Source organism: Typopeltis vanoorti, chromosome 24, assembly GCF_054136105.1.
Source record: "Typopeltis vanoorti isolate ZY-2024b chromosome 24, IOZ_Tvanoo_1.0, whole genome shotgun sequence".
NCBI lineage: Eukaryota > Metazoa > Arthropoda > Arachnida > Uropygi > Thelyphonidae > Typopeltis > Typopeltis vanoorti.
Window position 1 is genome coordinate 43,562,235 of NC_143572.1, and position 16,653 is coordinate 43,578,887.

General features: G+C 35.8%; 1 protein-coding gene across 1 annotated transcript in view; it reads left to right on the forward strand.

The window, feature by feature from the left end:
• LOC150093137 (serine-enriched protein) overlaps nt 1–16,653 on the forward strand; it is a 104,680-nt gene that overhangs the window by 21,193 nt on the left and 66,834 nt on the right. The window contains exon 3 of the mRNA XM_090413956.1: nt 11,619–11,784. Within this exon, the coding sequence (XP_090270082.1) occupies nt 11,619–11,784 (166 nt within the window). The remainder of the gene's footprint in view (nt 1–11,618; nt 11,785–16,653) is intronic.

Here is a 16,653-nt window from a genome sequence, read left to right on the forward strand (position 1 = left end):
GATTGTGAAGCACGTGCACTAGCAAGAGTGTTTGTTTACTGGGCACAATGCTTATTTTGGGGCACCATTTAGTCTGGCCCAATCACTGTGTTTGTACGTAAATAGCGTGCGATTCTTTCATTGTCTTATTATTTATTCTCGTTGTTGATCTTTTTATTGTTTTTAGTGTGCTTAATTATAATTTATTTTAAAGTTTAAATTTTTATTACGTCCATAAACAATACATTTTAACTATGAACAAAATTGATAGTTTATTGGAAAATAAACTATCGATTTTAAGTCTAGAAGAAAAATTGGAAATCAAAAGACTTGGTGCATACCAACCCAGAGATGTGCATATTACTCAACAAGATGGTAAAAAAAACAAGAACATTTTATGTAACCTGGTTTGACAAGAAATTATGGCTTAGTGTGAGTGATGAAAAAAAATCTTTGTTCTGTTAATCTTTGTTAGTGGCTGTAAAGACCTAAAACATCATTCTGAGCGAATACAAAAACACAAATCCAGTAAAATTCATATAAACAATGTGGTGCAATTTCAAATGTTCAGTAAAATGAACATCTTATCTTCCATTGATACTGGATATCGTCTTAATATAAAGAAACATAATGAATTAATTGACAAAAATACACATACTTTATCGAGGATCATAGACTGCATAAAATTTTGTGGTGTACACGAACTGCCATTAAGAGGACATGCCGAAACCATTAATTCGAACAATTGAGGAATGTTTTTAGATATAGTTTCATACACAGCTACATTAGTTAGTGTTTTAAACGATCATCTTGAAAATTCAAAAGTAGCAAAAAATACTTCAAAAACCAACCAAAATGACATTTTAGAAACAAGTTGAAAGGTTTCTAGCGTTTATTGATGTTCTTGATAGGACTGCTATGGGACTTACAAATGTATTAAAAGAAGAACTGAAATCTTTTAGCCTCAACGAAAAATTGATTGCACAGTTGCACAGGCCTATGATGGTTCAGCAGTAATGAGCGGATCACGAAATGGAGTACAAAGTTTAATGAAATAAGTTTACCCTAATGCCCATTATGTTCACTGTTATGCACATCAGCTGAATTTAATTTTAAAAAAGTCTGTTCATCAAATAAGCGAATAAGAACATTTTTTTCTACTTTAAGTGGATTTGGCATGTTCTTCATATCCTCTCCAAAACAAACTGACTTGCTTTGCAAAATTAGTCAAACACAAGTAACAAGCGTTTGTGAAACACACCGGAATTTTCGTTCCAAGATAGTGAATTGTATAAAAGAGAATAAAATAGAGCTTCTGGAATGTTTTAACAAAATCATAAACGAAGAAGGATGGGACGACAAAAACGTGTGGGAATCAGTTGGATTCAAAAAATTGTTGGAAGATTTTGAGTTCAACTTCTTTTTATCTTTTTTTTTTATTCAATTTTAAAACATGTCTATGTACTTTACAACATATTGCAATCTAATAAAACCAACAATATCACTATCAAAGAAGCATTCAATAAATTTGAATTATCCATTAATCTCGTATGGAATTGCATTGCCGATTTTATTCCTGCGTCAGTTCCAGATGATTGTGAGGAAATACCTAAAAAAAGAATTAAAAGACACAACACAACTGATGAATTACTGATAGAAGATGCTAAAGAAGCCTGCGACAAAATAATTAGTGAAATTAGTGACAGATTCAGCAACTTTGAAATATTTAAATAATTTTTTATTGTAGACCCTAAAAATTTCCATTTCAATAGACACTTTCCTAGGGAACACATAATAAACATTAAAAGAAATTATCCAATGCTAAGTGAAGACAAGTTGATATCAGAATTAACTGTTATGTATGAAAATACTACTTTTAGTGATATACCCAACATCAATGCTTCATCATTATTTATACAAGACAATAAACTGGTCGATACCTTTTCCGAAGTGTCAAAATTAATTGAAATTGTTTTAGTGACACCTGTCTCCACAGCTGATGCCGAACGTTGTTTTAGCACTCTAAAACGTATTAAAACACTTTTAAGAAATTCGACAGGCCAAGATCAGTTGAATGCTCTAGCCATACTATCTATTCATAAGGATTATTTACAAGAAATTCAACAGTTTAATCATAAAGTAATCGAAAAATTTGCTCATATGAAACAAAGAAGAGCAGAATATTTATTATCATTATTATTATTATTTTGGACGACTCCAGGAAGTCCTTAGACTCATCGAGGGAGGCCCTAAACATCATGTCCACACAACTATACAATATTCTCACAGTATCTATCATACCTTGACTTGAACTCGCTCACCGTCATAGCACCCACAACAGCTTATTCCACTCATTTACCCTCTAAAAGTAAAGAACCCAACTCTAACACCCCTGCTAACCACACTCTTGCCCAACTTTCATAGGTGTCCCCTAGTTCTCCCACCACCAGTCCTGATCTCAAAAATATCCTCTGAATTAATCCTATAGAAACCCTTTAGCAATTTAAATGTCTCAATCATATCTCCCCTTTTCCGCCTATCAACTAGTTTCTGCAACCCACAAATCTTCAACCTGTTCTCATGATTCATTCTATAGACCTGCTATCATCTTAGTCACTCGCCTCTGGATAGATCCTCTCCACCTCCTTCCCATCAAGAAGGAACTGAGGTTACCAAATCTGGGAACAGTAGTTGAGATGAGGTCTTATCAAGGCTCAGTACAGAGGTACAATAACTTGCTTGTCTCTGCTTGTCAAGGTATTTTTCAACAACCAAGTGAGTTGATGAGCTGATTTAGCTACTTTTGCAATGTTTCCCCTAAACTTCATCTCCCTATCCACCAACACTCCCAAGTCCCTGGCCTCATCAATCTCTTGGAGTACAGTTCCACCAATGTGGTATACTGCTGCTAATCTTTTCACCCCAAAATGCATAACCTTACATTTTGTCACATTAAATTGACATCCATTCTCCTTAGCCCAGAACTCCAATCTATCCAAGTCATCCTACAAGATTTTGACATCTTCTGCATTCACTATCGCCCTACCCAACTTTGCATCATCAGTGAACAAATGAACTGTTCCACTTAGATCCTTCCCTATATCGTTAATGAACAGATTAAACAGCAGTGGTCCAAGAACAGAGCCCTGCAGCACACCACTAGTCACTGGCCGTCTTTTGGACTCTACTCCTGAATAAACTACTCTTTGATATCTCTCCATCAACCACCCACCTATCCATCTCACCAACCCTATATCCATTCCCATTTGTTGTAGTTTACGGATTAGAATTCCATGTGGTATCCTGTCAAACGCCTTTGCCAGGTCCAATAGTATCACTGTAAGCCTATTACCCTTATCCAGTTCAGCCGTCACCTTGTTATAAAACTTGAGCAAGTTACTGAGGCATGATCTACCCTTCATAAAGCCATGCTGTCCCCCTGTACAGTATCTCATTTTCATCAATCCATTCCCTTATTTTTCCCTTGACTACTTTCTCCAAGACCTTGACAACGACTCCTGATATGCTGATCGGTCGGTAATTTGCAACCGTAGTCTTGAATTCTCCTTTATGCAGTGAAACTATTTTCCCCTCTTTCCACACCTTCGGGACTTAACCAGACCCGAGACTCAGATTAAACAACATGGTCAAGGGCACTGATAATTCCTTAGCCGCTTCATGCAAGACCCATGCCGGTATACCATCCAATCCCACAGATGTATTCACATTAAGGTTCTGTAATAGACTATTCACCTCCACTTCATTCATCACAATTCCTGTATAAACTAATGGTTCCTTCATTTTTTTTCAATGTCACCACCTGGATGATATACTTTTGCAAAGTGCTTGCTCAGTAACTCCACTATATCGACTGATTCAGTGACCTCCTTTCCATTGTCATTCCTTAAAATCATTCTGCAGTGTACAGTTTTTCTTTTACTAGCAGCATATTGAAAGAATTGTTTGGGATTCTCTTTAGCTTGCATAGCTAGTTTCCTTTCATAATCCGCTTTTGCTTTTTTTACCACACTCGTTACCCTTCTGGTCTGCACTTTATACCGTTCGTGTGCCTGCAGGTCACCCCTTTCTTTAAATTCCCTCCACAGTTGTTTCTTTTTTTGCAGCTCAAGCTTAATGGTGTTAACCCCTACTTGTTTTACTATTCGGTCCCGAGGTATACATTCAGCCATAACCTCCTCTAAATGCTCCTTGACCACTTCCCATGCTCTATCGACGTCCAGCCCTTGCAGTTGTACATGCCATGGCACTGATCCAAGCATTCTCCTAAGCTTGTCATACTTGCCAGCACGGTAATTCCACATATACCTGTCTTAATCGAAAATTCCACACCTTTAGCACCTGCCAGGTCAAGACCTTATGATCACTCTCACCAATAGGTGGCAATATGGTCATATTCATTACTGTCAAATTCTGAGATGCTATTACCAGGTCAAGCACTCTCACACCCATAGTATTTTCAATTACATGCTGTCTCAGATAGTTATCCCTTAATAATTGAATAAAATCCATTTCCTTCCTCACATGTGTCCTCTCCTCCTTCCAATCAATGTTACCATAGTTAAAATCTCCCATAATAATTACCCTCCTTCCACTCATTTCATCAATTTGTTTATGCATACTATCTCCACCATCTATTCCATCACCTGGTCTATAGCAGCACTCAACTGTGTATTTTATTCTGCCAGTCTCAATCTCACACCAAATAGCCTCAAATGAGCTCCTTTCACTATCCTGCGATACAACTTCAATTCTCCTTGGCTGCAGTTCATCAGCTATCATCAATAACACCCCCCCCCCCATTTTATTCTCTCTGTCCCTCCTAAACACACTATAACCTACACATTCTATCCCACTAACTATATCATCTTTCGTCAGCCATGTTTCACTAATGAGTATATTTATAATTATTTATATAAATAAATAATAATTGTGTGAATATCAATAAATGAAAATTATAAAATCTGTATGCTACACGAAACGTTTTGTGCATCTGACTAGAAATACTGATGGTTCCCCTTCTTTGATACAGAAATAACTTTTTTAAGGTATTTCTTTCATAATTTTTTACAAATATTTTTGTCTTAACCTGTATTTTATATTTTTTCTGGATTTATCAGTAGTTCTTATTAATTTATTATTATTTTTGTGTCTTGTCTGTATCTTTATTTTTTTTTCAGTGTCTGTCTTTATTGAAAACCTATTATGTTTTGATCATGTCACTATATGTATAGTACATAATATGTACTACATATTATGTTTACTTTGTAAAAAATAAAATTTATGATTTTTCTTTGACTTTTATGTGTTTATATTTATGGGTTCTATTAGTCAATTTTAATTAAACAATTTTAACTTTTTAAAAATTTATTTTCTCTGAAGTTTCAACATTGATTTATAAAATAAATAATAGAAATAATAACTTTTTTTTTAACACTTGAAAAATGAAATCTCGAAAATATTTTGCAGGGCAGCCAGCTTCAGTCGAACCAGTATCTTTGGATTTCCGGTCCACTGCCCTAGTCTGTTGAGCTATGCACGCACTGCAAATCTTTCGAGTTTTTGTGTTATTAATACGTTGAATATGTTACATCCTAACAATTAAAAAAAATTAATAGCTCAATGCATCAGTGGATTCTGACTAAACATTATTGTAATAGAAATAATAATTATAAATCAATAATAGAACCCACTGTATAAATATATAAAAAAATTAAGTTGTTTTTGGCCCCTCGCCCCACCTGCTTCTATTGTCACCAGCTGCCACTGGATATCTACTGTAGTATAGATATCTCTTGTAATATAATATAAAATATAAATTTTATAATAAATTTAGTTTAATCCTTTATCCAAGTGTGTGCAAACAAAGTTTGCGCCTCAAAGTATCTTCAGTACTGGGGTAAAGTGGTACAACACCGGGCAACTCCTTGCAAAGGTGGAGCAAGCCACCACCACTTCTATCTCAGTATCTCCCATAATGCAAACCACATCTCCTTGCGGATATGTATAATGTTATGCATTAAGGGAAGGGCCACTACCCAGACTAGTTTCGACCTTTATTGAGGTCTCTTCAGTGGGAGCCAGGCCCAAGTGGAGATACCAAGGCAGAAGCATTAGCAAGTCATCTCCTCTTGTAGGAGCTGCTAAACGGTGTGCCACCTTTTTATTAAATTACTCTGGATTATACATATCCGCAAGGAGATGTGTTTTGCATTATGGGAGATACTGAGATAGAAGAGTTGGTTGCTTGCTCCACCTTTGCAAGGAGTTGCCCAGTGTTGTACCACTTTACCCCAGTCCTGAAGATACTTTCAGGTGCAAACTTTGTTTGCACACACTTGGATAAAGGATTAAACTAAATTTATTATAGTCTGACGAAGTGAAAAATAACTTTCAACATCTTTCTCTAAATCCAGAGTAATTTAATAAAAAGGTGGCACACCGTTTGGCAGCTCCTATAGGAGAAGATGACCTTGCTAATGCTTCTGCCTTGGTATCTCCACTTGGGCCTGGTTCCCACTGAAGAGACCTCAATAAAGGTCAAAACTAGTCTGGGTAGTGGCCCTTCCCTTAATGCATAACATTATACATATCTGCAAGGAGATGTGTTTTGCATTATGGGAGATACTGAGATAGAAGTGTTGGTAGCTTGCTCCACCTTTGCAAGGAGTTGCCAGTGTTGTACCACTTTACCCCAGTCTTGAAGATACTTTCAGGCGCAAACTTTGTTTGCACACACTTGGATAAAGGATTAAACTAAATTTATTATAGTCTGACCAAGTGAAAAATAAACTTTCAATATAAATTTTATATCTTAATACTACTGTGAATCTCTAGAACAGACATGAAAAGTGATATCAACTCCACAAGATTCTAGAAGCACTTCATAGTGTACTACCAGAGGTGGAAATGGAGAATTCCTTTCATTCCATCAGATTTACTGCTAGTGGTCCTTTCCGAATATCTTATTTCACCAATTCCCAAAAGATTCTCAACAGGATAGTGATCTGGTGAAGTATTCTAATCTGTTAACCACGCTACCGGCCAAGACATCTATAGACGTCAAGGTTATCATGGATGTGAAGTGCATATTAAAATTGTAATACCACTGATATTACATTGAAATATATGATGGATACAAAGCATATGAGGATGCGTATCTGATCCATAATGGCCGGTAAGGTAATTAAGGGAAAGTCACTGTCACATTCATGTAACCATTCCTAAAGATGTCCAGTCATGTTCAAGGTGAATTTGAGTGGCAGAAATATTCAAGTACGAAGGGTGTTCAAAAAAAGTCCAAACTTTTTAAATAGTGTGCCAAATCGCACACTATTTAAAAAGTTTGCACAGAGAGTGTGCACTACAGCTACTGAGCGCACCTAGCAGGTTTTGACAACAAACTGCTATTTGCCCTTTTCTGCTATGAGCATTAGTCGCGAGTTACATCCACTGAAGTGAGCACGTGCACAAGCTGTTTGTCAGATTAGTGACAAAATGACAATGAAAGATCTTGAAGAATAACATGTGTGTGTGTGAAATTTTGCTGCAAACTTGGTAAAAATTTTAGAGAGACATTTCAATTGCTTAACCAGGCATACAGGGAGGACTGTATGAGCCAAACACAGTGCTATGAGTGGTTTAAGCATCAATGGATGAATCGGTCAAAGATCAAGGTGATGTTGGTTGTGTTTTTTGATTGGAAAGGCATTGTCCATTATGAATTTGTACCACATGATCAGATGGTAAACAGAGAGTCGTATCAGGAAGTTTTAGTGCATTTGAGGGATGCTGTGCACAGGAAGACGCCTGAAATATGGGAAAACCAGACTTAGATGTTGCATCACAACAATGCACTGGCTCACAAGTTTCCCTCCCCCCCCTCTGCAGTTATATGGCAAAACATCAGACATTCATTGTGTCCCATCCATCCTATTCTCTTGACTTAGCCCCAGAAGACTTTTTCCTGTTTCACAAACTTAAAACCGTTTTGAAAGGACGTCATTTCCAAACCATAGAGAAGATTCAGGAAAATGCCATCACAGAAAATGCATTCCATGAAGCATTCCAACAATGGAAGAAATGTTAGGAACAGTATATCTCCAGTAGAGCAGACTACTTTGAAGCAGACAGTGCTTCAAAATCAGTCTTTCTTTGAAGCAAAAGTTCAGTCTTTTTTTGAACATGCTTTATATGGAGCACCATGTATCCTTGCTCTACTGATATCATAGGAATGAAGGTGTGAAAGGAAAACATGCCTTAAGGCATCACTCCACTGCTGTCTTGCACTATTGTGACCATGCATGATGGATTTGTGTTGTTTCCACCATACTCTTGTCTTTTGGCCATAAAATTGCAGGAAATGGTATTCACCACATCATTTGACTTTTTTTTAGTCCTTTGGGTCCAATACTGATGTGCCTTTGCTCGCTTTCATCATAGCTACTTGTTTCTCTTGGGTACTTTCAATGGTGTTTTCTGTTATACCCTATTATGTCAGTGTCCAATGCATGGTGTGTTCAGAGATACTCCTTTGTAGTCCATGGTTGTGCTGTGGAGTCATTTGACCAATTACAAAATGACTTTTTGTAATTGTAATTTTTGATTTTTTTCTGTTTATCACTCAATTCTATGTATACCTGAGATACTGTTTCACATGGCCATCCTAGCAGGGCAGTAGGTTTTCCAAAAATATCTGCATGGTTCCAACTCTCACCATTTCCTCCTCCAGTCAAAAGTCACTTAGGTTACAGTCTTTTCCCATGATAACACAAGTGCAGGAATACTGTCTTTAAGAGACAGTTTGCCACCTATTTATAATTATTGCTATGTATAAACTTGCCATGTGTCATTTAGTGACTTAATTAATTCCATAGAACATGGCAATTCATGTTATTTTTAATGGTATTAACTCTCCCAACATCATATTAGGGAAAAATGAACTATTAAGTTTTATTAAGTCAGTTGATTTTTCATAGAATTTAAAGTTAAAGCTAAATGTATTCTGCTATAGACTTGATTGTATCACCTCATGTTTATGAAAAGTGTTTTCTTCTCTGATGATATTGGTTTGAATCCAGTGAAATATCAGCAGGCAATACATTTGTAAGTTATTTTGTACCAATATGGTGTTCTCAGTTAGTAACTATCAAAAATAACATGAAAGATAACCAACACATCTGGCATATTCTCTTAACCTTTTGGCCAAAAGTTAAGAGTCATAGCATGTGACATTGGACAAGAAAAAGGTTTTCTAAAATCCATTAAATAGTATTACATATGAGTAAATTCTTGTTTATGTTATCTCTGAAGGCATGTATAAATTAGCAATTTTTTTATATGATGCCCACCCATGAAAGGTTGTAAACCTATAGCACATTAGTAGACTGAAGTAGAATAAGATTTTTTATATTTATTATTATTATTATTATTATTTATGTCTTTTATTTATGATTAAAGTAATCTGGAAATGTTGCTCTAGAAATCATGGAACTCTTTCAAGCCACTTTAGTCCTTTGGTCTCACACAGATTAATGAAATTCATCTATCACCACAAGTTATGCAATTGTATCCGTGTCCACATCAAGATTCCAGACATTATTATTGGATGTTCATTTGTTTAATTAAGCTGATGTATATTAAAAATTCAACTGACAAATAATTAAAATGCAGTCAGAATACCATGAACTTTTAAGTTGCATATGTTTTTTGAAATGTAATTATTCATCATATCCTCTCCACTGTTTCAGCTTGATTGCTGGATCAGCACTTCTTTGTAATTAATCTTGTGTTCAGTTATTTTAGCCAGTTAGCGACTAAGAGTGTTAATGATATACCGTGAATAATAATAATTCATTTCAGAAACCCTATTGTTTTGTGAAAATATCATTATGAGAACACAATAATTCATTTCAGTATCCTGTAAGTTGAACATTTTTGCCACATAACTAAGTAATTTCCCTAAGTTATTGGTAGTCACTGATAGTTTTTCAGATGTTAAAGAAGTTGACTTTTAATGTCCTTTTTTTCATAATTTACTTTAGATAACAGTGAGATGAGGTGGAAGTAATAGGTTGACAGTTTATTATTATTATTATTTCAAATTGGTTCTGTATGGCCGTGCTTTCATCATATAGGGTGGATGCCAATGGAGTAGAATATGGTGTATAAAGAACATAATGTATAGATGATAAAGAACAGGTGTTAGTTCAGGAGCATATCTTTTGAGCATATTTGATGGGATTCCAGCAGGACTAGAAGCCTTTTTTGGTATCCAGGTTGTTCAAGATTCTTTTGATGTGTTTGTGGTGGAAGGCCACAGGAGGTATGTGATGCTGTGTCCCAGGTAATGGAAGAAGTGATATATCACCAGTTTTGTTTTAAATGGTTTCTTTTATTCCATCTTTTATTTTTATTTATTTATTTATTTTTTCCTCTTATCTAAATTTATTTAACCGACTTTCCACTGTGCCAGTTCTGCTTATTCTGTTATCTATTTTCATATTTAATTTCTATCTTCACAAAACATTGCGGCTGAATACTGAAATATTTTCCATGCGCCTGTTCCTTTTCATAATTTCTATATATATTTCTGATTTTTATCCTGCCATGGGCATGGATGTTTGTGAGTGTCTGTGAAAATACTAGTGGTGGTGGTCGGCAGTAGATGGTGTTGATGTAGATGATGAAGGTAGAGTGGTGGAGATGGAGAGTTGTAGAGCCCTCCCTCGATGAGTCTTTGGACTCCCTGGAGGTGTTACATAATAATAATAATATTCCATTTACACGATATAAATTGTATGGTTTTGAACAGCTTTTCTCTTGGCTCTTTATCATATGCCTTTTTTAAATCTACAAATTTTAAAACATTCTTGTTATATTCCCATGACTGGTTGACTCTTTTCAAGTACACATTCTAATCATGATGGTACTTGTTTATCCTGAACTTAGTATGTTCTTCTCCAAGTCTCCCTCCCCCACAATTTTTCCTATCTTAAATGTTTTTCTGGAACACTCACTGGGGAAATTCCTCTGCAGTTCTAACATTATTCATTCTCCTTTTCTTTTTGTTTTTTAGATGGCTAGTATAGAAGCTCTATTCCAATCAACCAGAATTGTTCTTTTGATTAGGCCTTCTGAATTTTTATTCCTCCATCCATTATAGTAAAATTATGGAGACATTTACCTTGTTAGAGTAATAACTGATTTATTGTAACCAAGATAATAGCCATTATTTACTCAAGAATATTACCAGGTCATTACTCTAATATGGTAGTTATGAATAATTTTATCATATTGAATACCGATCACTATGTAACTATGAAAGAAAGGGCTCTCATAATCCATGAAAATTTTATCCTTCTGTATCTGAGTTTCTGGTTGAATATCATCTGCTTCTGGTGCCTTTCCACATTTCAGGTTGGTTTTTGATTACTTTAAGTATTGATATATTCTCTCACATTAAATGACACCAAGCAAACTTCCCAATAGAAACATCAGTTATACACATCTAGTTTTTCTAGTTAAGGAAAATTTACGGAGCTTCCATGTATTGAGTTAATTATTTTCATATACATGCTAATCTGTGCGTTTTTGAAAATTATATGGTTCATGTCATTTAGATACTTCTTCAAGACAGTACAGTATTTGAAGCTCTGGCTATAGCTCAAGAACTGGGTGTGGATGAACTAAGACTGAGTTGTGAAGACCATATTGCAAGCACTATATCAATCCACAATGCTTGCACCTTCCTCCCTGCTGCTTTAGATATGGAAAATAGAGTTCCAGGTAGTTTTTTGTTTTTCATAAATTTTATTTTGTCTTTTTTTGTTGTCATCATCAATAGCAGTACATCATCAATGTTTCACATTGATAACGTACTGCTAATTTCAGTATGAAATATTTGTTTCTATTTTAGAAAGTTATTTATTGTATATAATATGTTTAACCCTCATTTTGTTATTGTAGTGTAATTTCAGAATGGTTAAATAGAAATAATAAGAACATGCAATTAGAGGACATGGAATCTTCAGAGATTCCATGTCCTCATACAGAGAGTAACCAACATTTTCCTAATGAGTCCTCGACAATGTTAACCATGTGCCACTACTTAGATCAGCCCCAGATATCTGGCAAGGTATGTGGTGGAATTATGAACCAGCTGATCAGGAAGTCTCATGACAGTGTTACCATCAGATTTGGACTTATGTACTAGCTTCTTCTTTTTTTTTTTTTTCAATGATAATCCCATATATGAGAGGTTGAGAAGTCTATAGTACATGATTGGTAAGAAGGAACTTGTTTACATTTAGTTTGAAGAGCTGTGGATTTTATTCTGTGAAAAACACATAGGATAGAAGACTGTTCCAGAGGATAGCAGTAGAGGAGAAAAACAAAGAGGAGGAAAATTGTACTGTGGGTTTGAACTGTGAAGGGGGCATTGAGTAGTTACTGCATGTTTCAATGGATTTAATGGAGGGTAGAGGAATTATTGATGCCAGTTCAGATGAACATTTGCCGTATAATATTTATAAAGATGCAAGCAGTAGAAATTGAATGCTTATGTGAAAATGATTGTGAAAGTAGAGTGATTGGTGAGAAATGGGTTGTTAATCAACCTAATTGCCCTCTTCTATATTGAGTCAAGTGACATTATAAAAAGGAGCACTCCTAAACAAAAATAGGCTAAATAGCCATAAAATTAATATTGAGTCAAGTAGTTTTAGGAAGTTCTTAGAGGCACTTCCCCAGATGTGAAAGTAGTATTGAGTGATTGGGAGGATTTGAGATTTGTAGGGTTAATAGCTATTCAGAGGTAAAGTAATGCCTTGAGGAAAAGAGAGATCTTAATTTTTTGGATGCCAACAAATCAATAATTGTAATGTACTTAAGCCAAGAGATTTGATGATAAAGTAATCTCAAAGCTCTTAGAGGGATCTTATTTTATATTTGGAAGTTTTCAGGAGTAAGACTGCAAGAAAATGGTTCTTTTTTATGAGAGAAGTCACTGCTTTTTGCTAGCATTGAAATTGACAAGGTTATCTAAAGCTCACTGAAGAATGGTTTAGAGATCAGAATTTAGGGTAGTAGAGGTTGCTGTTTTGGAGGTTATGGTAGTTTGTGTAGCACATGGTTTGTTGAATAAGGAGGAGTGGTAATCTGCTGTCATCAGGAAAGCTGTGTATTGGGTTTATGGTCAACTGGAGTAGGTCATTATATTGATACATAGAAGGAAGAAAATAAATGACAGAACAGAGCCCTGTAGAACCCTTGCGTTAGTTGCATACTTAGAGGATAAGGAGCTCTTAACCATTACATGTAGTTTGTGCAGTCAGCTGACAATAAAAAAGAAATTTTTCGGCCTTTCAAAAAAAAAAAAGAAAGCCAGCAATCTAGTTGCAGAAGTCACAGGATAGGTCAGATGATGGGAGCTTGTTTAATAGACCCTGTTGAAAGCCTTTGAGAATGAAAATCAATCTAAGCAAAACAAAAACAATGAAATATTGATTAATTTTGATGATATATGTTAGAACACAGACTGATAAGTAAATAATTATTTATTGACTTATTGCTAATATTTTGCTGGTATTATAACCAGCATGTTCAGAGTGCAAAAAACAGTTTGTCACAATGCATGAGACAACAACAATATGGTGTAACAATGTTTGAACAATTGTAGCAACAACAACACAAAGACTAAAGTCCTAATTAGGCACCCTCTATGTTAAAAAAAAAAAAAACATGCAGAGAGAGAAAGCAGGTACTAGTTATGGCTTAAGATGACTGTCTCCCAAATCTTAGGCAAATTTATACCGCCATACTTGTTGAGGTTCGAAGTATGTTTCAAAGCTTCTGTTGCTTCTAAGAACAATCTCTCTCTGACTTGTAAAAACTTCTGTGCAGTACTTTTGTTTTCTTCCAGTTGATCCTCTGTGCAGGGGTATCCAAAGCTTGGTCTACTAGACCTGACTTACCATAGTGATAGTGCTGGATGTATTTTTTATGTTCACTGATGTAGACATCCACAGTTCTTCCTGTTTGACCATAGTAAGCTTGATCACATGAACAGGGTACATCGTAGACTCCTGGATGTGATAAGGGAGAGAGAGATGCTGATGAGAGCTGCCAATTTGATAAATGGTCTAAATATGGTGCATAGTTGATGTTTATCGAGCACTCTAGATATATTTTCCAATATGCTTTTAATGTATGGGATGGTGACTATTTTGTCTATCTTATTGGAATTATAGCCATCAGCTAAGAAGGTGTGGCATAAGTGAGCCAATTCAGCAGTCAGAGCATTGCCATTGGAACAAATTGCTCTTGCTCTGTGCATTAGTGTTTTTAGGATACTGTTGAGATGAGTGATGGTGCAATTGTCTGTGTAAATATCTCCCTGTATGTGTGGGTTTTCTATAAACTGAGAATGATAAGGAACCATCTGGAAGACGTGTGATTAGTGTATTCAGGAAGGGCAGACAGTTATTAGCTTCTTCCAGTTCAATTGTAAAGTGGATTTTTGGGATGGCTATTTAAATTCACTAAGAATGTATCCAATATGTCTGGGCCATGTGGCCAAATAGCAAGCACATCACCAACATAGCATAGCCAAAACGTTGGTTTGAGAGTGGCTGTATTGATAGCTAGCTTTTCCAGGTGTTCTATGTAGAAGTTGGCTAAGGGGAGAGAAAGGGGGGGCCCATAGCTGTCCCATCTAATTGTTTGTATTCAAACATATATTTATTATTGTTTGTATTTAAATTCACAATACATGCAGAATATTTTCCCTTTCCAGGGAAATATTCTGCATGTATTGTGAATTTAAATAGTTCAAATATATCAGGGGGAAAGTGTGACTTTAGCAGATCAAGGATTTCAATTAGTGGTACATTTATGAATAGTGAGGTGATGTCAAAACTCACCATCATGTCTGAACTTTTTAAGCTATAGTTTTCTAAAATGCCTTTTAGGTGGGCAGAATTTTTGACAAAGGAGGGAGAATTGTTTGTGAGAGTGGCTAGTAGCTTAACTAAATGTCTAGGCAGTTTGTATGTGGGACTATTCATACTATCCACAATAGGGAGTAAGAGTGTACCTTGTTTGAATTTTTGGTGCTCCATATATCCTGGGCATTTTAATGCGAAAAGGTTTGTTTACTGTTTCTTTAGGCCAGGAAGTGACTTTTTTTAGTAATTTATGCACCTTATTCTTTTTTGTGTTGGTGGGATCGTGATCTATAATTTTGTATGTTGACTGATCTTGTAGAAGTGTCTGCATTTTGTTTTCATATTCTGTTGCATCCATCACCACAGTTGTGTTTCCTTTGTCTGCTTTGGTTATGATAATGTGGTTATTATTGTGTCGCTCTTTTAGAGCAATGATTTCCTTATGTGGGATATTATTTTTGGGTGGCTTAGACTGGATTAGTATGTTGGCCACATCTAAACATATGTTGCTGGCTATTGCTGGAGGCAGGTCTTATTTTCCCAATTCGATGGACACCATTATTTTGCCTTTTGGAACTTGCTTGGGAGTAATGGCAAAATTGGGTCCCAGCCTTAAAGCACTAATGGCCTCTTTGGTTAAGGTGAACGATGATAAATTCACAATGATGCGATCTTGTTGGTTAATTGCAGTTGGAGAATTTCAAATTTTCTCTAGTGCCAGTTTTTGACTTTGAGGAATTCTTTTTTAGCCATTGCATCGGAGATGCTGTCTGGGATCTCCCATAGTTCTGTGTTTAAAATATTAAATAGTAGGTCACATAGCACATTGATGGTTGAATTTAATTTTGATAGCTCTATGCAAGTAGCATTAATCTGTTCTTGTAGTAGCTACACTCGCTCATTTATAAATGCACTGGGCTTTGGCCGAGTGGAACTTGTTTTTAATTTTCACACAGTTAGGTATTAAATTGGTGTCTCAGCACCTCTTTAAGAAGGCTAACCTGTTCAGTTGCCATGCCAATTTAAACTTCCACTTACCGTATTGTTGTGTCTTATGCACAATATCGTCTCCGTGAAGAATCCTCAAACTTGTAGAAAGGCTTATTTGTTCGTCGTACATATTGATTAATTTTGACGGTATCAACACAAAGACTAAAGTCCTAATTAGGCACCCTCTGTGTTAAAAAAAAAAACACAGACAGAGAGAGAAAGCAGGTATTAGTTATGTCTTAAGATGATTGTCTCCCATCTTAGGCAAATTTATACAACCATGCTAGTTGAGGTTCGGAGTGTGTTTCAAGGCTTCTGTTGATTCTAAGAACAATCTCTCTGACTTGTAAAAGCTTCTGTGCAGTACTTTTGTTTTCTTCCAGTTGATCCTGTGTGCAGGGGTATCCAAAGTTTGGTCTGCTAGACCTGACTTGCGATAGTGATAGTGCTCGATGTATTTTTTATGTTGGCTGATGTGGACGTCCACAGTTCTTCCTGTTCAACTGTAGTAAGCTTGATCACATGAACAGGGTACTTTATAGACTCTTGGATGGGATAAAGAAGAGATGCTGTCCTTGGGACCCTGTTTGTGTGATCAAGCTTACTATAGACAAACAGGAAGAACTGTGGACATCCGCATCAGTGAACATAAAAAATACATCCGGCACTATCGCTATGGCAAGTTATGTTTAGCAAACCATGCTTTGGATACCCTTGCACA